The sequence below is a fragment of the Talpa occidentalis genome, unplaced genomic scaffold (genome assembly GCF_014898055.3).
Source record: "Talpa occidentalis isolate TD23 unplaced genomic scaffold, MPIMG_talOcc4v2.1 talOcc4.6, whole genome shotgun sequence".
NCBI lineage: Eukaryota > Metazoa > Chordata > Mammalia > Eulipotyphla > Talpidae > Talpa > Talpa occidentalis.
The window spans coordinates 113,394,094-113,418,421 of NW_023604972.1; the positions used below are offsets into that span (position 1 = coordinate 113,394,094).

General features: G+C 43.0%; 1 protein-coding gene across 3 annotated transcripts; it reads right to left on the bottom strand.

Moving 5' to 3' along the window:
• Window positions 1-16,032: 16,032 nt before the first annotated feature.
• FST (follistatin) lies at window positions 16,033-22,614 on the bottom strand. Of its 3 annotated transcripts, none has more exons than XM_037529973.2 (6): window positions 22,115-22,614; window positions 20,086-20,277; window positions 19,443-19,661; window positions 18,894-19,118; window positions 18,018-18,248; window positions 16,033-17,542 (listed from the first exon to the last, which is right to left on the bottom strand). In XM_037529973.2, coding segments are annotated over exons 1-6 (954 nt in total). In that variant the 5' UTR covers window positions 22,200-22,614; the 3' UTR covers window positions 16,033-17,540. The 3 variants fall into 3 exon arrangements, with proteins under 3 accessions (XP_037385870.1, XP_037385868.1, XP_037385869.1); XM_037529971.2 differs by having other exon boundaries at window positions 16,035-17,270; window positions 22,115-22,613; XM_037529972.2 differs by having other exon boundaries at window positions 16,035-17,270; window positions 18,018-18,245; window positions 22,115-22,199.
• Window positions 22,615-24,328: the final 1,714 nt, after the last annotated feature.

Consider the following 24,328-nt stretch of genomic DNA (forward strand, 5'->3'; position numbering starts at 1 on the left):
CCCGTCCCCTCGTGGGTAAAACTCCATCCAAATGGGATCAGCCCAGAGCAAGGCCCCAAAGCCTGCCACAAGTCCAAAGCATCTTCCAGTGGGGACCCACAGAAAAGGGTCAGAAACAACCAGACAAGCCCGGACGGAAAACAGCAAAATCAACATCAAGATAAAAGCAGCCATTGTCACCTCCCCACGGGTCTCACCCACATCTGTGTCACCCAGTCCACAACCAAAAGATAAGCGCAGTTTCTTCACATGTCTCTAGGCTCCATGCGCCTCTTCCAGGTCTCCTTCTGGCTGCATCCTGCTTCTTTCCTCAGTCTCCTCTGCAGCTTCTTCTCTCCCTGCTCAGCTCCACCCTCCCTTGGGTGGGGCAGGGAACCTGGAACCTCCCCCTTTCCTGGGGACCACCCTGTTACACAGCTACTGCAACATGAGTTCTATCCCGGGCCAGAGAACTAACCCACATGGCACAGCAGACCTCTCCTGTCTCACCCACTGCTCCCCTCTGCAGTGGATTTCAGTGGATCCGCCTGTTCTGCTCCCCACTCTGTCTCTGGTGAATACTCTCAACCCCTGCACCTCCGGCCTACACCCCAGTTCTTGTATATATAAATGAATAAATCTTTTTTTTTTTTAAAAAAAAGAAAGTAATACCATAATTTTGTGGATCTTTAAAAATTTTTAAAAGACATGAAAATGTTTCCTACTTCTAAATATGGTTATTTGTGTATAGAACAAAGGTTAGTTGAGGCCTTGGAAAATAAGGGGCTCTCCCTTTTTCCAAAATTCTTTACTCAATCTCTAAACAAAGATGTGATCACTGTTCTTATTAATGACCTTGAAGAATTAAAAAATAAAAAAACTGCAGCTTGGGAGTCATTCAGTGAAAGTATTCCCTCTACATGAGAAACTCACTTTTTTAGCATTAGAGCAAAAATGAAATTAACCCCCTCTTGTCATGCATAGACCTCTTTCTCTTTTCTCAACACCCCAGGCACAGAAAATAACCTTTTGCACAGAGTATAATCTCTCTTCAACCCATTTTACTTTAGATTTTGCAGCCATGTAAATTCACCATACATATGTTATTAAATCTTCATTTCTCCCTCTTCGTAATCTGTTTGATGCTCATTTGTTTGTTAGCAGGCTGGCATGGCTGGGGTCAGAGTTAGCAGGCAGCATGGCTAGCCACTGGCTAGATGTGTAGACTCTACCATCAGGTATCTGATATTTGACTTCAAGCCCCAGCATGTCCTGAACTTTATTTCCTGAACAGAGGGGGCTGCTGGGAATTAAGAGAGGAGTAGAACAGCCATGATAGCTCTTTAAAAGAATGAGGGTAAATGGGTCTTGCTCTTTTTTTGTGGCTTGAGCACTTTGGCAAACAGGACAACCAAGGTTAGAGACTATGTGGCCAATATCTTGACCTCATGGTGGATTATTCAGCTTGTGTGGTGCATTTTGACTCTCTTTTTCTCCTTGCTCTCTGCAACCTGCCTAACCACTTGCTTGTGGTTCTTAGATGTTCCTTGGATTTGTTCCCCTGGCGGTTGGCTCTTGGGTCTTGCCTCTCTGACTGAACTGGTGCCCACAAAGGAATGACTGATTTTGGAGTTTGATAGGGTGAATTCAAAATAATGCTTATGTCAAAGGTGGGGGTAGGAGGGGTGTATATGCTGCTCCATGTCACTGTCACCTTGTTACTGGGCAGTGGGAAGAGCACCCCAGAACCCCCAACCTGCCTGTTCTAAATAGGTTCTGCCATCTGCCCAATTCAGACAAAACATACCCTAGTGCATAAGACCTTTAATGGAAAGGAAATTTAATACAATTAATGTGCCATAAAGAAGAGGGAAAGAATATATCAATATTTTCTAAATCAAGCACCCAAAATTATCTACCCCTTCATGGGTAAATGCCCAGCCAAACAGGGCTGGCCCAAAGTAGGGCCACCTAGACCCAAAATCCTGCCACAAGTCTAAGGCACCTCCTAGTGGGGAACCAGAGGAAAGGGTCAGAAGGGACCCCGGATCACCTGGGACAGAAGGAGCAAAATGAAAATCAAGATAAAAGCTGCCACTGTTAACCTCCCTACCTGTCCCTCACCCACATCTGTTTCAACCAGTCTAAGGCCGAGAAGCAAGAACAACTTCTTTCCATGTCTCTCTGTTCCTTGTGCCTCCTCCAGATCTCCTTGCTCCCCCATCCTCCTATCTTCCTTTTCCAATCTCCTCTTCAGCTTCTCCTCCTCCCTGCTCAGCTCCACCTTTCCTTGGGTGGGACAGGGAACATGGAACCTCCCCTTTTCCTGGGCCCACCCTGATACAATTTCATGATTTTTTCAACTGAAGAATGCAGAAGATAGTCCCTTTACTTATCTCAGGCTACACAGCCACATATGTATTATGCTTGAAATACGTATTTATTTTTGTCACTTTTTTTTGTCTCAGTCACCATTTGAGATAATTTCCTTCAAAGATTTTTATAAAAATAAAGTAATCTTTACATTCCATATTCCTACTCCATAAAGTAATAGATTATTTGCAAATCAAGTCTGCATAATCACTTCCTTTGAAAGATGACTTTCAGGGGCCTTTCTGGTGGTGCAAGGGGTTAAGATGCAGCATCTGAAGCTATCCGCAGCTTCTGCAGCACAAGTTCCATCCCGGACCCCTCATGGCACAGGAGATCTCTCCTGTCTTGGCTGCTGCTCCCCTCAGCAGTGTGTTTCAGTCAGTCTTCCTGTTCTGTTGCCTACTCTGTCTCTGGTGAGTCCTCTCACCCCCTGCATCTCTGGCCTGTACCCCAATTCTTATATGCATAAATAAATAAATCGTTACAAAAAAAAGAAAAGAAAGATGCCTTTCAGAACTGTAACCACTCTTTTGAGGAGAAATATACCTAACTACATCTTAATTCTCAGTATAATTGCACAACTTCAGCATGTCTTCCTTGGTTATTCTTACTCCTTTCTTTCTGCTTCATCTTCTCCTGGAGTTAGTTACCCAAACTGAATTTCTGCTGGGGAAACTGTATGCTCATTTTCTGCATAATCTCTTGAGGTTAAAGGCTTTAAGGATCTTTGTACATAATGGAAGAGTAGAGTCCTTTACTACAGTTGTCTTAATCCTTAAGATGTTTTGTGTGTCATGAATGCGGAAGCCGTCTAAGGCTTCCTGAGACAGGATCTGCAAGATATTTGTTTCTCAGTGATTTTATTGGGTAATTCATTGACTAGATGAAGCTAATAATTACTAAATAAGCACATACTAAATAAATTTTCTGTAACTATATTTTAAAGCTGATGGTGTCTTTTGGTTATATCTAACCAATATGTGATAGATAACATTCTAGACTGAAAAAGGCACACTGCAGCATAAGTTTGATCCCCTGCCAGGGAGGTGACTCACATGGCATAGCAGACCTCTCCTATCTCACCCACTGCTCCTCTCACCAGTGTGTTTCAGTAGATGCACCTATTCTGCTCCCCACTCTGTCTCTTGTGAATCCTCTCACCACCACCCCCACACCTCTGGCCTGTACCCCAGTTCTTATATGCATAAATAAATAAATCTTTTTAAAAAAAAAATCTTGACAAGGAAGAAGAGAAGCCAAGACTCTTCCAGCAGTAAGAAATGTAAAAATGATGGATAGGGAGACTTTTAACTAGAGAGAAGAGTTAATTTTAACTAGACACTATGTTTTTCTTTAATTATCAGGGCAGTGGGGACTCAAGGACAAGAAGAGAACATTTAAAATAAAGAAATGCATCATCTTTCACACATCTTAAGTAATGCTGGGTGCATTTCAACTCATATTACAACATTTTGGAGAACTGTTTTTACTATAAGGTAACCTAGCAATTGTTAATCATACTGATGAAGTCATTGTTCATCTCATTGTATTTAGATAAAATTCTGTAGAAGTTAAGGCAGTTATTTCTTGAACCCTTCAGAAGCTTATCACCTAAAGTCAGGATGGCATGACCCTTGTTATAAATGGGAACAAGGATTCTTGGAAGATAGCAGCTTTATAACTAATTTAGTTTCAGACAATGTGTGGTTGATAATGCGTTGCTTTTAGAATGGCTTTTCTCCAAGCTGTTTTCATTTTTGTGTTGTGCTCACTAGGCTCTACCTCACTTCTCTGTCTTCATTTTTGATGTTACCCTCTCTAAAACATCTTCATCCTTTTTTTCTGATGCCTGATTCTGTCCATACTTAATGAACTGATGTAACTCCTATTCTGGCCATAAACTGTTCCTGCACTTGGTGAATTTAAATAAAACACATTGTGTTTTTATGGGGCCTCCCCGGTGGCGCAGCGGTTGAGCGCTGGGTTGCGAAGCTGCCCGTGACCTCTGGGACGCCGGTTCGATCCCCGGCTGCTCCCTGGCCACCAGAGGCGGGTCCCACATGGCGCGCAGACCTCTCCTGCCGCCCGCTGCTGCCCTCAGCAGTGTACTTCGGTCCTTCTGCCTGCTCTGCTCCCCGCTCTGGCTCTGGTGAATTCTCTCACCCTCCCGCGCTTCTGACTGTACCCAGTGCGTGTATAAACAAAAACAAACAAACAAACAAATAAAAACATGCCTCTATTAAAAAAAAAAAAATTCTTAAAAAAAAAAAAAAACACATTGTGTATTTCATTTTAAATGGCTTAGCTTCTAATGATATACTCTTTGTATTATTTTCCAGTTGTTTTCTTCCTGTCTTATCTTACTAGTGAACTCGAACTCTACTCAAGGGAAGAAGCTTTTATTTCTCTTACATTCTCTTCCATTCATTCAGCCAAGTTCTGGGCTTGAGATTAACTCTCAAAAATACTTGTTGGGCCTCCCCTGGTGGCGCAGTGGTTGAACGCTGGGCTGAGAAGCTGCCCGCGGCCTCTGCAGTGCCGGTTCTACCCCGGCCGCTGGCGAGGGTCCCACATGGCACGGCAGACCTTTCCTGCTGCCCGCTGCTCCCCTCAGCAGTGTATTTCATCAGACTGCCTGTTCTGCTCCCCGCTCTGTCTCTGGTGAATTCTCTCACCCTCCTGCGCTTCTGACTGTACCTAGTGCTTGCATAAATAAATAAATAAATAAATAAATCTTTTTAAAAAAAATACTTGTTACTTGAATTGAATCAATGATCCATTATGATTCAATAAAGTAGTCAAATGTAATTATTTTAATGTAGTCATACTCTGTTAGCACAGGGATGCATTTATAGAAAGGGGAGTGCTAAATGTAAATAGATAATTATGTTCAATTACATTCTATGCATTGAATTGTTGATTTTGATTCCATTCTCTTTGAATATCTTGAGTCAAAAAAAGATCCTGGTCTTCTGTTCTTCTAACCACTGCTCAAAACCTTTGGCAATTTCTTCTCAGCTGCAGTGAGATCAAAGATAATCCCCATCTATAAATGACTGCTATCTGCCAGTTTTTCTTCAGCTAATTCCTGGAAGTTGCTCATTCTTTGTAAGCATTGCCACATGCAAAATGATTCATGCTTGGCACTTTTGGAGAACATCTTTACCAATGGCAATAGACTGAAATTGTTCACCAAAAGATGGGGTAAAGGCACATTACCACTTTTTTTCCCTTCACTTTTACCATGCTCAAGTAAAGAAGTAGATTATGTCCCCGCACTTGGAGGCAAACCCAGTGTGGTATATGATGTATTACTAATTGACTCATCAAGAAAATAAAATGCCACCAAAGGAGTATTCTGTATGTTTCACACACACACGCACGCACGCATGCACGCACGCACGCACACAGAGTTGTAGTTCAAAATTCTTCAGAAATCTCAGCACTATGATATGTCAGTGCTGTTTATTCTGGGGAATCATCTCTAGCACATTCTAAGATAATAGTAATCTCTGAATAAGATTGGAGCCTCAGTTCTGATTTAGGATGGTCTTACTCAACCTTAAGTTTATCGTTTGTTTGTTATCATTTAACATTTAACATTTGAATCATTTTAACCTTTAATGCTGTCAGACATGTGACTTTTTCTCTTCCTGCTATGTAAGTGAACACAAGCAAACAGTACATCCAAAATGTGCATATGGGCCTCCCCAGTGGCACAGGAGGTTGAGTGCAGTGCTGTGAAGCTATCCGTAGCCTCTGCAGTGAGGGTTCGATCCCGGCCACCAGGGAGATACCTGCATGGCATGGCAGACCTATCGTGTTTCATCCGCTGCTTCCCTCAGCAGTGTATTTCTGTCAGTCTGCCTGTTCTGCTCCCCACTCTGTCTCTGGTGAATCCTCTCACCCTCCTGCATATTTGGCCTGTACCCCTGTTCTTGTATGCATGAATAAATAAATCTTAAAAAAAAAAAACAACTAAGATCTGATACTATATGTGCTCATTGTAGCTCTAAGGTTAGCCTTTTTGCTGGAAAGAATTATGCACTAGGTATATGTGTGCCTGAAGAGAGATTTACATATATGTTCATTACTATATCTCTTTGTGTGTACACATTCATATGTATATATACAAATCATATATACAAATATATATATATTCACACCAATACTTTCAATTCCATTCTATACCATAACACACATTATATGTACAAATTAGAATATATATAGAATATTATTTCAGATATTTAAGACATTATTTATAATGTTAAAATATTGGAAACAACCTAAATGTCTACAAATACACTAAATTGTACCACAGCTATACAATTTATTTTTATTTTTTGTATGTAGAAGAACTGGGATTTATGTCAGAGGTGGGGGAGGTGAGAGGATCCACCAGAAGCAGAGTGGGGAGCAGAACAGGCAGACTGACTGAAATACACTGCTCAGGGGAGCAGTGGGTGAGAAAGGAGAGGTCTACTGTGCCATATGTGGGTTAGCTCCCTGGACAGGGATCGAACTCATGCTGAAGTGACTGTGAAAGCTTCATAGTGCTGCGTCTTAACCCCTTGCACCACCAGGGAGGCCCCTAGATGGGATGTTTTGTTAGCTTAAAAAAGTAGTGCATTCTGAATCTAGAATTTTCTCCCTGATTATGCAAAGGAAATAAAACAGTGCTCATAGTAAACTTATTTCAAAACAACTGAAAAAATTCATACTTTCAGACAAACTGGTACTACGGTCCTTGAGATAAGTCTGGACAGAGGGTAGTAGAATAGATGATTTTATCCCTAAAACTATAGTGTGCAAATATAATAAGTAGCCTCAAGAAACTTGGTTTTCAGTGGAAGCTCCTTATCTTTGTTCATAATTCCCAACCTGAGAGCATGAAATGGCTGTATTTACTGAATTAAGTATAAAAGAATAAATGCACATTTTGATGTATTTAGGTAAGCACCCACAGTTTAGCAGCAGAGTCAGGTAAAAGTTTTTCTAATGCTATGACATGAGGCAGACAACTGGGAAACAGTGATATCAGGCTGTGGTAGAGAAATGATTCTTTCCCTGAATATTTTTCCCCTTCTTTTTCCTATGTGAATTAAAGAAATAAGAAATCTTAGATAATATCTGCGTTAGTCAGGATTCTGGAAGGAAAAGATTAATCCACCAGAGATGGCATGATGGAGAGAAGGATGGAGAACGGATGTGGAGTAGAGGCACCAACAGAATAGTCAACACACTTGGCCTTGTTTGCATTCCGATCCTTGGGCAAATCCCAAGGTAGAGCAAAATGTGTAGCTGTATTTCTAAAGAGATAAACTACTAGTTATCTTGTTCTGACTAAATCCCAAGTAACTTTAGTGATCATGGGGACCATAAGTGAATTATGGTGGAGTTTTAAGAAAGGATTCTCTCTTTTTTAAAAATAATATATATATTTTAGTAATTTTTCTGTTGACATGAACTACATTTTTTTTAAGATTTATTTATTTATTTATTTATTTATTTATTTATTTATTTATTATTTATACAAGCACTGGGTACAGTCAGAAGCACGGGAGGGTGAGAGAATTCACCAGAGCCAGAGCGGGGAGCAGAGCAGGCAGAAGGACCGAAGTACACTGCTGAGGGTAGCAGCGGGTGGCAGGGGAGGTCTGCACTCCATGTGGGACCCTCCTCTGGTGGCCGGGGAGCAGCCAGGAATCGAACTGGTGCTGCAGAGGTGCGGGCAGCTTCGCAACCCAGTGCTTAACCACTGCACCACTGGGGAGGCCCTAAAAATAATATTTTTATTGAGTATACATTGGTTTACATCACTGTTTGTGTTTTAGAAGTGTAGGACCTCCCCTCCCCCCTTTGGGTGTTGTCCCTCTGGGTACAATTCATTATATATGCATCTGTATCTTTGTCAGGTATGTTGCACATCATATCATGAGATGTATAATTAATATTCCATATAACCAACAAAGTGCTTGCATAAATTCTCAAGTTTCCCTCCCCTCACCCAGAGGAATTAAATGAACAAATTAAAATCTGAAAAAAAATGTATGCCTTTGACTTCAAAGGAAAAGGCTAAGATAAGATTGTGGGATTTTGTGAAAGATGATCTTAATGAGAAAAGAAACTTAACTCCTTCTTCCACACTCTGAAAGGGATAGTTGCAATTTTAAAGCTGTAATTTGTGAAAATAATTTCAATTGGTTAAAGAAAATTAGCATTCAGATGGTGGGGTCTAATTTTCTACTTAGTCCCTAAGTGAAAAATAAAGCATATTTATTTGGGGTGTGAAAAATTTAAAAAAAAAAATAATTTGCTCTTATCAGAAAGAATGAGGGTGTATAAATATATTTGCCAAAAAGTTGCAAATGTTTCATTTCCAAACATTTCATTTCATTTCAATGTTACACTTTCAGGAAGTATAACAAGTAAAACTAAATATGACTGTGTACAGATAAAACAGTTTTATACTAATAATTCTCTTTTCCAGCGTCACTTTACACCAAAAAAAGAAAAAAAAACTTAACTTCTGTGCTACTAGAAATTGGCAGCTCACCAATAAAAACATGTGATAACATTTATTAATTGCCTCAAGACTGTTTGTGTTAATAGCCAGGTGGGACCAAAATTATTCTCTCTTTGGATAAAGTTCTTACATGAATTTGGTTCTTCTTGTTCTTTTAATTTGATGCCAAATACTTTTAGTACAAAAGTGATAAAGGACTGGCATTTTTATCCTTTTCCTGGTTTGGGAATCTCTTAGTGATGCAAAAGAAATGTACATTGGTAAGTTATCTTTTATTTCTCACAGAATTATGACTCGTTTTCACATCATCTCTGTGTTAATAATGCAGTTACTATAGAAATACAACTAAGATAAAGTATGATATATTTTTTATCCATGAAAAGATTCAGTTTCATTCCTATTGCCCTAAAAAGACTGACCTTTGTAGAGTTGTAATTTCTGTGTTTGGCTTATACATAGCACCATCACAATTGATATTTAGGGGTATAGAAATACATAGAAAATATGGGTATGTAACTAGAATGTGTTGAAATAGAAATAATTTATATCTTCTATAGACTGATTCTTATAAAACTAAACCAATTTTAAAATTCAGTGACAGGATGAAATTATTCCACTGAAGTTATCTGGGTAATTTAAAGAAATACCTTACCTTTATTTCAATAAAATTCACACACCATACAATGCAATCATTTAAAAAAGAGAGAGGGGGGCAGAGAGAGAGAGAGAGATGATTGAGATAGGAATGAGTCCAGGTCGGGTAGAATGGCAAATAATGGAGAGAAAGTCCCTTCCACACTTGGTTCAGGCTATGAAATTTGGGTCATTGTTGCACCAGAGGGTTGGGGAATACCATCCTTGGAGGATTTCACTTAGAATTGCTTCAACCCTGTATTTCTAGGGCATCTATTTGCTTAGATGTCCCTGTTTTTAAGAGGTGGATCAGATGAGTAGCAGTTTTGGGTTCTTAATTCATGGCTGAACTTGAAGGTGATGTAGAACTCCAGGAAAAAGTTGTAGCTAAGTGCCAGGGGAGGGAAATAAGTCAAATACCAACTTACAAGAGGGTTCAAATGTCACTGTTCTTTATTCAAAATTCAAGTTTCTTCCTGATAAACTCACCGCTCAGTACATAAGCCTGGAAGGAATGGATGAGGCAAGTTTACACTTCCTAGCCAGCCCCACTTAAGTCTCATTGGACTTAAGATAGTGGAGGATGAGAAAATTCTATTAGGGAAAATATTCTGCCTTGTAATGTTTATGGCCAAGTGCTTTTACTACCACCAAGGGTACTCCTGCAGCATAAGGCCAACTATGTGTGGGAATCCTGAGGGTCAGACTCGGGGATCATGGCTGAACATGGCCTCTCTGGAGTGGTGCTAGAGACCCATTATTCTAGCTGCCTCTGGTACACCAGGAACTGGGGTTCACTCAAACTTTACAATGATTCTAAGGGCAGTACTTCTCAAAGATTAGCATGTGGGAAAAATCAGTTGAAGAGCTTCTTAAAAATATAGATTTTTAGGCCTTACGCTCAGGGTCTGAGGTAGTGCTTGAGAATTGTTATTTCTAACAAGTTCTCAGGTAAAGCTGCTGCTAATAGAGTAGGCATTGCACCTGTTATAGTGTTGTAGGACAGCGGAGAGGGGCAGCCCAAACCCCGCAAACCTGCCTGTTCTATGCAGGGTTTTGCCATCCGCCGCATCAACACAAAACATATGAGACTTTAATGGGAAGGAACTTTAATAAAACTAGGAAACAATACAGGAAAGGCAAAGAGTCTAGTTTCTAAATGAAGCACCCAGAGTTACCCATCCCCTCGTGGGTAAAAGTCCATCCATATGGGATCGGCCCAGAGCAAGGCCCCAAAGCCTGCCACAAGTCTAAAGCATCTTCCAGTGGGGACCCACAGAAAAGGGTCAGAAACAACCAGACAAGCCCGGACGGAAAACAGCAAAATCAACATCAAGATAAAAGCTGCCATTGTCACCTCTCCACGGGTCTCATTCATAACTGTGTCACCCAGTTCACGACCAAAAGACAAATGCAGTTTCTTCACATGTGTCTAGGCTCCATGTGCCTCTTCCAGGTCTCCTGGCTACATCTTGCTTCCTTCCTCAGTCTCTTCTGCAGCTTCTCCTCTCCCTGCTCAGCTCCACCCTCCCTTGGGTAGGGCAGGGAACCTCCCCCTTTCCTGAGGACCACCCTGTTACAATAGGGCAGCCCCGATATTGAGTGGGTTGCCTGGTTGTGGGTCCTCACCCCTGCGCTTAAAAGGGACTTATTAATACTCTACTACAGGCACACACAAAAGGTTAATAAAAGGTTTATTTACAAGGGAAAAGGAAATAAGGAAAATGTACAACTCAGGGAGAAAATAGGGAAATAAAGTCTTTAATGCGTCCTACACGATCCGCCGACCTCGAAACCCAAAGGCACTCTCAGAGCTGGCCGGACTCTGCTAGCTGGTGGAGAGCCAAAATGGGGGACCCCTCCAAAGCCCATGTGTCTGCCTTATATCAACCTGACTGCTTAACCCCACCCTCAGGCCCCAGCCCCCAGGTCCCTTTGGTGGTGATGGGATTTGGAGTTCCCAGTGTCTTTGGCTTTGGCCTGGGGTGGGGGTGGAGTCCACAAAGCCTGTATGGAATTAGCTTTAGGACATCCTTTTCCCCCTAACACACCTTGAGTAGCACTATTTATATTTGAGAGTTTTATTGACTGTGTCCTGTTTCCATATTTTTGATAAATAAATTGCCCCTAGGCCATTTTAATGACCTCTAGAACACTGTTCCTACAAAGACCCTATCTCAGAAGTTCTAGGTATTGCTGACTTTTTAAATAGTCCAACTACTTTGTTACCCGTTGTCATGAGGTCATAAACCCATAGCAATCTCAAGAAACTATCAAGACTAGCCTTCATCTGGTCTTTTATCACCACCACTTCTTATGGAATGTGCAATGACCATGAAAATATCCTCTCAATTAAATTGATTTATTCATTTTTGGGGCTGAAAAAGATAGAGCTTTATCAAGATCTCTTCATAGAACTAGAACAATGAATTCATTCACTTTACCTCCCTAGGATCATAATGTTGCCTCTAACTTTTGCTTATCCCAAATTCTCAAGAAAATCTTAGACGGCTGCTTTAGACAGAGACCTGAGTCCTTAGGGAATGAATACCAGAGACTTTTGATGGGAGGATATCTGGCTCTCAACAGTACCAGTTGGTTCCCTGACCATATCTTAAAATAGAAAAATGACAAATTATAGCTCTGCCAGGACTACATTTGGTGTAATCCAGAGAATATGTTTTTAAGTGTCTGAAGGACTCAGCGGCAGAAATCTTTTTGGCATCAGCCAAGATAGCTGAAGTCCAAGGATGGCAAACCCTAGGGACCATCCAGTACTCCTGGGGGGATTCCAGCTAAATAGAAACAGGGATTCGGACATGTCTGGGCAGGTCTGATGAATACACAGGACAAGCATGCCTGGAGTCTATTTACATGACAGCTTTTGGCTGAAGAGTGACTTTGTGCTGATCTGAATGGAAAGTAGAATGGAAGGAACAGAAATGTATCCATTTTAGGACCTAGATTTTGAAAAATCTTCTTTAATAAATTAATTTATTAATTTATCTATCTTTTTATATCTGATAATTGTGAAATTACCATTACACTTTTTGACAATTTGGAAATAATTTTTTACTATCTTATAAACCTATAGTCCTCATGTAGGAATTCATATCAAATTTAAGAAGATTGAATTAATTTAGTTTACTACCAAGGGATTGGGTTGAGTGTGTGAAAAAAAGGGCAAAAGGCACATGTATTGGCTTTGAAAAGGGTGGTGGTAGATGAACTTTTCTAAATTTTCACGGCATACAATATGTTTACACATATTTGAACTAAGAGATGTACACTTTTGCTACAGCATCTAGACCTTTGTGGAGTCTTGTTAAATACTACCATGGTTAAACTACTTTAAAATTATGTCTACATTCCATTTAAAAATTCTTCACTTGTGCTTCTAGTCTTGATTAGTACAATTCTTATGCATTGCATTTTCAAAGTAGAGTTTGCTTGATGAGACACAAATTCATCTTTGTTTTTCTTTAATTAGTAACAATGATTATAATCCTAGAGGACATTGTTTACTGATTGGTTTTTGTGTGCCATTCACAGAACTAAGTAAGAACTGTACACACTGAGTCTCTTAATTCTCACAGTAATGTTAGGAGACACTTCATTGATTACTTATATGGGAAAACTAAGGCACTGAGAGGCTAACAACTTATCCCCAGTAGCAAATTAATATATAGCAAGCAGAGAGGAGATGGGAGGTTTTGGGTTTTTGGAGTGTTTTAGTGAAGCTACTAATCACTACATTTTTTTAAAGATTTATTTATTTATGCATACAAGAACTGGGGTACAGGCCAGAGGTGTGGGGGGTGAGAGGATTCACCAGAGACAGAGTGGGGAACTGAACAGGCATATCCACCGAAATACACTGCTGAGGGGAGCAGCGGTTGAGTCAGGGGAGGTCTGCTGCGCCATATGGGTAGCTCCCTGGCTGGGGCTTGAACTCATGCTGCAGATAGCTTCATAGGTTGCACCTTAACCCCTTGCACCACCAGGGAGGCCCCTAATCACTACATTTTAAGATCATTACAGAAAGACTTTCTTATTTTGAGTATGGCTTGGGTGTCAGGAATTTTCTCATTGCCCATTTGAGTCTTTGGAATAATTTTCTAGTTGTTTTTTTTTTTTTTTTGGTGATACGAGATGAATTTTTTAACTACTCTGATATTTCCTAGAGAATGAGAATGCTTTCCTAGAGAATGAGAGAGAGATTCTATCGTGTACCTCCCCTTGGGAATGACTTAACATTTTTAAACTTTTTTTTTCCTGGCCAAATTTCAGGTTAATAGATCAATTGCAAGTATCAACATTCACTTGTTGATACTTCTTTTATCATTTGTGTGTTTTCTCTTTGAATATTTAAGGGAAAAACCCTATATAAATCTGTATTTTTTCTTTCTAAATCATTTAAGAGTCAGTTATACATATTATGGTCTCTTTACCTTAATTTTTTTTTCCTTTCCCTAAAAGCTTCATTGTGTATCTCCTAAATATGGCAATATTCTCTTTTTTTATGGTATATTCTCTTACATAACCACAGTGATAATCAATGTCAGTAAATTTGACATTAATACTTTATTCCAATTTTGTTAATTGGCCTAATAATGTTATTTATTTCCCCTTTGGATACAGTTTCCAGTCTGAGGTCAGGTAGTTCATTTAGCTGCCAAGTTTGAGAATGCTGCCAATTATGCCAGGTTACTTTTGCCATACCCTGGGAACCATACCCCATATACATACATAAATCTTAATTTAAGTAGACATATGATGAAAAGTAGACCGCTGATTTTTTTCATTATTAGTAGGTATTTTGTAATTCCTAATGGTGACTAGGAAGTAGTCATACTAATTAAAAATATTATAATAACTAGTACTGCTTGTATTAATTACATTATAAGTGAATTAGACATTTTTGAGTTATAGTTGAAATTCTAACAATAGCCTAGTGATAGTAGCTAATTTTAATTTTAAAAGACAGTTATATTTTTTGGTACTCACTTGCCTAATGCAGAATATTGGAAAGGTAGGAAACTCCAAGAAGAAAAAAAGAGATTCTGTTTGGTGTTTGAGAGGCATGATGCTGACAAATATGAAACAAAATTTGCAAATAATCTAGATGTCATTTCAAAGACAAACTGTTGATTTTATCACTCTCCCTTGCTAACACACATCAGTGTCCCTTAAATTTCATGTTTTTACTCTGCCCATCAATCCCCAGTTAGCATCCCAGACAAAGTAACACATCAATTTCAGGAAGGGCTGTGAAACCAAATCTGTCAGCTCTCTTTCCTTTCCCTACAGTTCATCCCTAGTGGCAAGCCAGTAGCTCCCGGGCACTGGAGAAGTTACGACTCTTGTTTTTTTGTGGCCGATGGCAGCCTATTTGTCTTCTGCTGTTCTTTCTCTGGAAACCCAGGGATGACAACTGGAAAAACCCTGACACACTAGTAATCATACCAACTCAGCCTACCCAAGAGGACCCCTCCTCTGCCTCCACCTAATTTCTCAGATGGTGACTATGGTTGAGAGCCAACAAACTTCATTTTAAAATTACTTATATTAAAGAAGTTTTCACAGAAGGGGTGAACTTTTAAAAAGAGCTTGGGTCATGGTCCTTGAAAGAAAGAACATATTTGTTTAGCAAGTTGGCAATATTGACTGTTCTTTGCTCTTTACCCCACACAGTCCCATTCTCTTCTCTATCTCCTATTTCTTTGACATAGTTTTTGATTGAGATGACACTGGTTTCTAACTTAATTTTTTTGGATTATTTTTAAATATATTTAGGCAATAAATCAGCATGCAATAGATTAGAAAATTGTGACTATCTGGTATTCTATCAATATGAATTACAAAGTATCCACAGAGATTGTCAACTGATGTCCCGAATGCCAATCTGAGGCTCTCAAGGTGACTTGGCTGTCTAGCAGACAGCAAAATATTAACACACTTCTTCTTCAGAGTGTCATTATTTAATCTCCATGACCCATGAGCATCATTGTACAAATCCATCCCTACCCTATCATCACCTCACTAAGTCACTAGAATTCTAACACTATAATGCCTATTTTGTAGTTGACATTCTGATTTCTAGAGTGTGTTTGTCAAGTATTAGTCTATTTTCACTTTTCCTTGTGATTTGTCTTGTTTTTTTTAAAGATCTAAGATCTACTTTATTTAGATGAGGAAAGTAGGATAAAAAGTGCCCTTGGATATGGAAATGAGTTTGTAAACAAGGACAGCCAAGTTGTTTTTAAGGAGGACACTTTAGGCTTGCTGCATTGTAGAGAGCAGCCCCCTTCTATTTCCCAGGGGGCTCACTAAGCAGGTAGGGTGTCATTCCTCCAAATGTGTTGCCAGAGACCTCCCTTTATCTTTCTCCATGGAGGTGATTTATAATTTACCCTGTTTTGGAGTTTCTACTGGTCTAGTCATTTAATTTCAATGGTAACTCTCATTCTCAGCAAATGGATCATACACATTTTTACCCGAAAACCCAAACACCTTCTTTTCTATCATCAGCAGTTGAGACCATTGGCTTTTTAAAATTTTTTTATTTTTCCACTCATCATTTATTTACAAATACACATTATAACTTTTATATACATTGCACATTTACATGGTAGAAAAGTACAAAACTATATATTTAAATGAATTTATATTTAACTTGCCATGTTTGAAAATATAAAATTGCATCAGAAAAAAGTATTATGAAAAGCAAGAAACTTGAACTGATAAAGCTTTGATATAATAACTTTTCGTGACACATTGGTTGAAAAAGAATTGAAAAGGTACAGGAGTAGACTAGCTTAAAGGAAACATCTAACAAAAAGTTGAATGTGTGGCATCATCCCCTTCCTTCATTCTCCTGACACCCCTTCTTTCAATTTCTTTGGATCTGTAACATCTTAAAAGTACATTTCTAGAACTCTAACACTGCTACAACCCCTCTCTCACAAATGTCTTCATCACGAGAGAACCGAAGGAGGAGTTTCCTCAAAGATGTATCCTTTGTACCTTGTATTTGAATCAGTTATAATGCCTTTTGGTCAGTCAAGATTCCTTGTAAACAAAACCCGAGGGATCATGTATGTACAGAACAGGCAGCGGAGAATCCAATAAATAAACATGACAGAAACTGACATGCAAGTTTGTTAAAGTGGAAAAGGATCTAACAACAGTGCAATGAAGGGAGACAGATGAGTGAGTGAATAGTAAGGAATGAACTTAAATGGTTTACAAGGAAAAAAAGCTTTTACTTTACAAGCAAGAGACCTCACAATAAATAACAACTGCTCTTCCTTTCACGAATAAATTTCTTCAAAAACAAGGTGTACAGTCAACCAGACATTTTATGTATAAATTATAAAACATGACACAGTATAAATAAATGTCTACAAGTCTCAACTATGGGCCTCATCCAGTAGACCTCACAATGACCGCCTCTCCATGTCCAATGAGTAACAAGGTGACCTGGGAGAGAGCTTTAGGACAAAGGTCCTTCATGTATAGTTTTCCCCCCAAATAAATAAGCATACACTTATTTACAGTATGGACAATACATTTTTTCTTTTTCTTTCTTTCTTTCTTTTTTTTTTTTTTTTTGTTTGTTTTTGTTTTTGTTTTTTTGCCCAAAGGCTATGTCAACACTGACATTGGTGGAGGGTTTACCACTCTAGAATGGAAGATATAGGAAAGCTGTAGTCCTGGTCTTCATCTTCCTCCTCTTCCTCGGTGTCTTCCGAAATGGCTAGATGGGGGAATACAGGGGAGCTGTTGTTTAAATATGGACAACAACAGCGCAGAAGCAGCTCAGTGTACGTTTTCAAAGCCCTCTGATACAGCCATAATACAGCGTTGCATTTTTATGTGACTTGCAGTAAGATGCTTTTTTTTTTTTTTTTTGGCATCTGCTGTTACACAATAAGTTTAAAAAATTTTTTTTTAAAAAACATAATCTATGAAGTCAAAAACTGCAGAAAGTTCTGAAGAATCAATGGCTCAGGTTTTACGGGCAGATTCCTGAAATCAGATAAAAAGCGCTCTTGTGTTCTAGGTATAACTGCTTTGGGTCCTTAATTCAGAGTTAGTAGGGGCAACTGCGAAAAGCAGCAGCCTGTGTGTGATAACATAGAGCTGTCTTTGAAAAAGAAAAAAAAAAAAAAAACAACAACTGTTGATGCAGTTAGTTTAGATTTCAGTGTTAATAAAGCAAATAGCAAAGCACATTACTAAAGCAAAAGAATTAGGGGCAAATGACTGGAAATAGATTTTCAGAGGTAACCCCATCGATGATGACTGGACAAGTCCTAAAAAGCCAGAAAACATTCCGGGGGGATTTTTTCCGTGGATCACTGATTGCTGGTGGAATTTAGCAGGTATCTAACATAAACGGAAAATGGCTTATTTGGGAGGTTTGCGTGCTTTTTCCGTCTCCATTCCCTAGGGCTGGCCTGGGAAAGCCTTACATTGCAGCAAGGTTAAAGATCACACTTACAGTTGCAAGATCCGGAGTGCTTTACTTCTAACAGCACACCTGAGGAGCAGGCAGCCTCCTTCATGGCACACTCGCTGGCGTAAGTGGCATTGTCACTGGCACAGACAGGCTCCTCAGACTTACTCTCAGGGCACAGCTCGTCGCAGAGGGAACACCGGCCCCTGCCAACCTTGAAATCCCATAAACACTTTTTTCCGCCAGTGCACTGGATATCTTCACAGGACTTTGCTTCTAGGATATAATACACCTGTGATGAGTAAGTTGATTCCCCCTTTTCTTCCTTTCTCTAGTCTCCGATCAATAAATACAAACATGCAAGTTACTCACTAATGGGGAAAAGGATTGGAATGAAACTGAAACTCAAATACCCAGACACAGCCAGTTTCCTCCATATGATATGAATGCAAGAAAATTGCATTTTCTTCTAGAAGAGGAGTTCACATTATCCTTGAGTTAAATATGTATTTGATTACAAGTGAGGCCTTTTATAAAAGAAAGAATTCCATCAGTTATCAGAATCTGATAACAGATTTTAGGAACTGTTAAGTAATTACTTCTTGCTTCCAGCAAGTCTAGCACTTAAAAAAATGTGTAAAATTGAATGAGTTCTAAGTTTTCTAAGATGGAAAATTGTTTCCTGTTTCTTGCTGGCATTTGAATATATATATGTCAACACTTCTAGAAGACAACAGTTTCTGTAAGGAATGCTGTGGTCATGACAGTTTACCCAAGCTAGGGAGTATATCTCTTTTGGGGGGAAAACTATGGGTTTGGGAGGTTTGGGGCTTATTTATTGGTTAACCCCACAGTTTTAACCGGAGAACTAGCCTTTCCCATGCTGTTTTCCCTTTTCCTTTCTCAATCCAGAATACCTACTGATACACTTTCCCTCATAGGCTAATCCAATGGATCTGCCCAGCAGACACGTAGCCTTTCTCAGGTGACAGGCGCTGGAGTAGGTCACCCCATCATTTCCACAGAGATACTGTTCAGAGGAGGTGGGCTCTGGGCAAATCCGGTTACATGTCACACAGTAGGCATTATTAGTCTGGTCTACCACACAGGTGGAGCTGCCAGGGCAGAAAACATCCCGGCAAGTCTCTGAAACAAAGAAGGAAACACATATTAACAGGCACCTTCTGGTTCTTGAGAGAGTACTGGATACTATCGAGGAAATCATGCAACTGAAGCAGTCAGCTTTTAAAAAGCACTTTCAGAATCCTGTGGTGTCCAAGTAACAATCTATTACTTTGGGTTGCCCCTTCTGTATTGCGTTTTTAGTTTTAAAGGTATCTTTACTTGGACGTCTTCTTTTAGGCTCATTCACAGTATATTAAACCCCCACTCCACCCCCCAGTGGCCTTCAAGAGGGTCTGGCTTATGTGTAAAGCCAGGATTGTCTTGCTCAAGAACGGTAGGACTTACTTTTACACTTGCCCTGGTACTGGACTTCCAGTTCTGGCTGCTCTTTACATCTGGCCTTGAGGAGTGCACATTCATTACGGTAAGTTTTCCCATCTAGTCCACAGACTGGACCTTTCCAGGTGATGTTGGAACAATCTGGAGCACAGACACAGCGGGGTTTGTTCTTCTTGTTCATTCGGCATTTTTTCCCGGGTCCACAGTCCACATTTTCGCATGTTTCTACAAATTGGATAGAGGTATGGATTAAAAGCAGGGCCAGACAGTATGCAGATCAGCTAGGAGGGCTGCAGGTAGCTTGTGCAATCATGTAGACAGAGAGTTACAGGCCCAGGGGCCCAGGCCCTCTCCTAGAAGTTGAGGAGGGACAGTGGGTTGTTTCTCAGCCAAAATCTCCCAGAGAGAGGTTTGGCTGGCTTCACAACCAATACCTGGCGAAGAAATCCAGGAACTTGTGCAGATTTTGTTTCGACTGCAGTGTGTAACAGACAGGATTTGACTTCATAATGGCTTACCAGGGCTGGGGGAGCTAAGAGGGGACCCGTGAACAAAGCTCTCCTAGTCCAAACTCCAGCTGGGCAGTGGGTAAGTTGAGGGAAAGACGCCCTCTACTGAGGGCCTGAAAATTGGGGAGGGAGAGTCCTACCTTTACAGGGGATGCAGTTGGGGGCGCCCCCATTGAAAATCATCCACTTGAAGAGGGTGTTGTCATTGACATCCTCCTCTGTCCAGGAGGTGCTCAGGCGGCCCGTGCTGCAGCACTCCTCCTTACTAAGCTCTGTCTTGTACAGGACCTGGCAGCGGCCGTTCTTTGCTTGGCGGAGCCAGCAATTCCCAGCTGCGAGGAGACAGGGGTGGGAAGGTGTGTGGGTGAGTGCGCCCTGGAGGAGGAAGAGGCTTCCCACGCCTGAAGGAAAGAGACCCGGCTGGGTGAGTAAGGAGTGAAATTGAAGCAGAGGGAGGGGGAGAGAAGCAAAAATTAAACAAATTCGAAGGGAGTGAAAGTTGAAGGAAAGATGGGGGAGGGACCCAGACTGGGGAGGTGAGAGGTGGGCGAGAGGGAGGGAGGCTGGAGCTAGAAGCCAGAGCGCCCCAGCCCTATCGATGTCAGTTTCCAGTGACCCAGACACAACACGTGCAGCTTGCATTGACTTTTACTAGACTGTTTACTTTTATTCGTCCCATTTCATAACCTGCAGCGACTGGAAGAGCAGATTAAAGAACCTGACAAAAACAGGATGCGACGGATGTTTTTACATGTTCATTTCACGTAGGCGGTGCGGGTATTATTTGTGACAAGGGTTAAGAAAGTAGGAGAACTTGAGAGAGAAAGAGAGAGAGAGAGCGCGCGCCCGAGACAGACACACACGCAGGAACAGATCAAGCAAAAACGGCACTTGTGAAAAATGAAAGCAAAAAAAGCAACCCGGCCCTGCCCGGAGCTGCCCCGCGCGGCCTCGAGGCGCAGCCAGCCCGACGGGCCCGTTTTGCAATCCGCCAGACCCAGAGGACGCCCGCGGCCACCGGGATCTTTCGAAATCTCCAAGGATTGCTTTCCCGGCGCCCACGTTCCGGGCACCCAGGCTGCGCCTCGCTCCAAAAGGTGGGCAACTGAGCGCAGTGCGGTGTAGACGGCCGGGGGCAGTAGTAGCCAGGAGGACAGCTTACAATGCACTTGAAATGTTTAACGCAGAAGCAGGGAAAGTTACACGTCTGTCTCAAGAGAAGTGCGGGGGGTGGAAAAAGCAGAGGAGGCAGCGTCCTGCCATTTCATGGTAGCATATACCTATTTCATACCTACACGAAATCTTTGCAAGCCATTTCTCCCTCTTTTTAATGTTCGGGGCTTGGTCAGGAAGATTTCTCTTGAATCATCAATGTGTCTTTAATAATTGCAAGCAGCTCTTATGAAAAATTCTACCCAAAGACTAATTGAAATGAATACATTTCATTAAAGAAAAGAACTTTAGAAATACGCTCTTAACGCATCTCAGAATTTAAATCGCTTGTGGACGCCTCACAGTTCAACAGAAAGTTAACAGGAGAATAAAGCAAAGGGGAAAAATTGTACACTATTCAAAACACTGCGGGGTACTTTTTTTTTTTTTTTTTCCAGGGGTTGGGGGGAGGGGGCTGGTAGAAGTATCCACTAGGCAGAAAGCTCCTTCCCTCTAAAATTTTCAGCACCCACATTTCCAAGTTTGGGCAAAGTTTCTGAAACCACGTCCCCCAGGCACCTAAGAAATTTCATTATACCTCCCCTCCCCCAGCCTCCGGTCATTTTTCAAACTACCCAAAAGATGTGGGAGGCAGCGATGTTATACTGCACATGGGTCAAGTGAAATCTCCAGGCTACTGATGCTTGTCCCCTTCTTCAGAGCCAAACAGGAGAGAGAACCTCCAAACTCATCCTGTCCAGAACTTGGAGCATCTAACCCTAACTACCGAGAGCAACTCCAGCTCGCTCCCTTCCCTTTTTAAGGATAACCGCGCTCGGAACTCGGCTCCCAGTCCCAAAGTGTCAGTGCCTCCCGCCTTCCCGCTCGTCTCCATCTCGGAGTCCCCAGTTGGTCCAACATCCGCGAGCCCCACTCTCCGCACAGCCCAAGTGGAGCCCCCAGCAAAGTCCCAGCCCCTGCCCTCCGCCGAGCTCCCCGCGCGCCGCGCTCGCTTACCCTGGGCGCCGCGGTCCTCCAGGAACTGGCAGAGCAGGAGCAGCAGGAGGCAGAGCCCGCCGGGCGGGTGCCGGGGCCGGGCCATCCTGGGGGCCGGCGCGGGGCGCGGGGCGCGGGCGAGGAGCGCGGGGCGAGGAGCGCGGGGCGCGGGCGCGGGCGCGGGGCGCGGGGCGCGGGTGGCTCGGAGAGCGGCGCGCGTCGCAGAGGCGAGCGGCGGAGGCGCAGCGATCCCGGCGCAGCCCCGCGCTCGCCGCCGGCCGCCCGCGCGATTCAATGGACGTCAGAAGCCGGGCGCAGCCGCGCTTTAAATCTAGACGGGGGTCTCCGCGGTGTGCGGTGGGCGGTCTCCCAGGGTGTGGGGCCGTGGGAGGGCGGCGGCGAGCGCGGGTGTGCGCGGCTCCTTGGGGGTGGGGAGCTTTTAAAAGTTCAGTGTGAATCAGGTGACATTTCCCACCTTCTGGAAACCCTTCCCAATTATCTGCTGGAGGTGCCCGAAATCAAAGGGGCAGGAGGGGAATCGCCGAGTTCTTATTTGCGTAGGAGCGGGAGGGAGGGGGCAGGCGACCGGGGCGGGGGGTGGGGGCTGCGCTTCGGGGGTGGGGAGTGGGGAAGAACACCCACTTCTGGTCCTGCACGCCGCCGGTGTGTGTGTGAGTGTGAGTGTGTGTGAGTGTGTGTGTGCGCGCGTGCGCGCGCGCGAGGGGGGCGCTGGAGGAGGCGGCGGGCGGAGCGGGGGTGTGGGGGGGGACCCCGGGAGTTTGTCTCCGCGCTGCAGTTCCTCAGCTCCAGAAAGACTTTGCAACCGCCCAGACAGCCCGGGGCTGCCGAGTTATCCCGCTCCGGGCCGGGTCGCAACGCGCCGGCTAAGCCGGGGCGCGCTGCAGTTTTAGTCCCCCACAGCCTGGGCGCGGGACCCGGCGAGGTTTTGTGTCTGGGTCTGTGCATGCCTTGGCGGTCACCCCCTGCACGGAGTTGTGGCGAGAGCCCCGGCACCAGCTCCTTCCACCCTGGCTAAGCGGGGCCGAGGCGCGGCCCTTCGTCTGGAAGAGTGAGAAGCGAACAAAAATGTTTAACACCTCAGGCCTGATCGCCCCCCACACCCCCCGCCCCATCACCGTCTCGCCCAGTCCCTTTCTTTTCTCCCTTTTCACTTCGTCGCGTCTGTAGTCGGAGCCCCGAGCGGGGGCGCCGACGTAGGCGGTCTGCCCCCCCTCTCCGGCTCGGAGACTCCCCAGTTTCTGTCCTGTCCTGTGTGTCTGTCTCTCTCGCAGCCTGGTCTCCTGGTCTCTCTCTCTCTCTCTCTCTCCACACACACACACACACACACACACACACACACACACACACACACACACTCACACTGTCGGTTCGCGGAATAAAAAAGATTGCAACATCGATAATGAACTTCTGTAGCCTCAGTTTATTAAGCACAGTGCCTGGCTTTCTTCGCTGAAAGTTGGCGGGTCTCTCATTTATAACATTTTTGGCACCGCTGAATGAAACTGAGGAGGCGATATTTCCTTTTATATAAAACGATTACTTCACGGAAAATGCTATATTGTTTATTCCAAAGCTGCCATTTAAATGTCTATTCTTTTCGCTTCTGGAGCCCGAAGGTCAACAGACAGCGAAGTATGCAGACAAAATTCTTGGACATTCGCAGGTCACTAGATTTGTTCTCCTACGGATTGCAAACCCGCCCCTCCTCGCCCCCACCTCGGGTCAAGCCTCCCCCCTGCCAGTCTGTAGCCCCCCACCCCTCCTCTCGCCCTCCTACCCCATCTTCCACACCCCCCCTCCCACCCCCTCCACAACTGCAAATAACTCAGTGATAACAGATTTTTTTCCACCAACTGCAGGAGATAGTGCTAATCTTTTAATAAAAGATCCCATTACAATGGGATCTGTCTGGACAGACTATAATAGATCCCGAAATACAGCCGTGCTAATATTAGAAGACAGTTGTTTGGGTGCCTCTCAGACGGGCCCAAGCCCCCCTTTGAAAGTGGGCATGAATCACAAAGCCCCGCGGCCGCCGCACCTGCACCGCGCGCACTCGGTGCAGCAGGCTGGTAAAAACGGGTGACCTCGCCGCTGCTTTTCGCTTTATAATTACCGTCGTGAGCACGCAAGGGAGGGGCGCGGGCGGCCCGGGGGTGGGGGGCGGCTGGCTTTTTGCTCACTTCAGACGGCTCCGGGGGCTCCACATCCTTA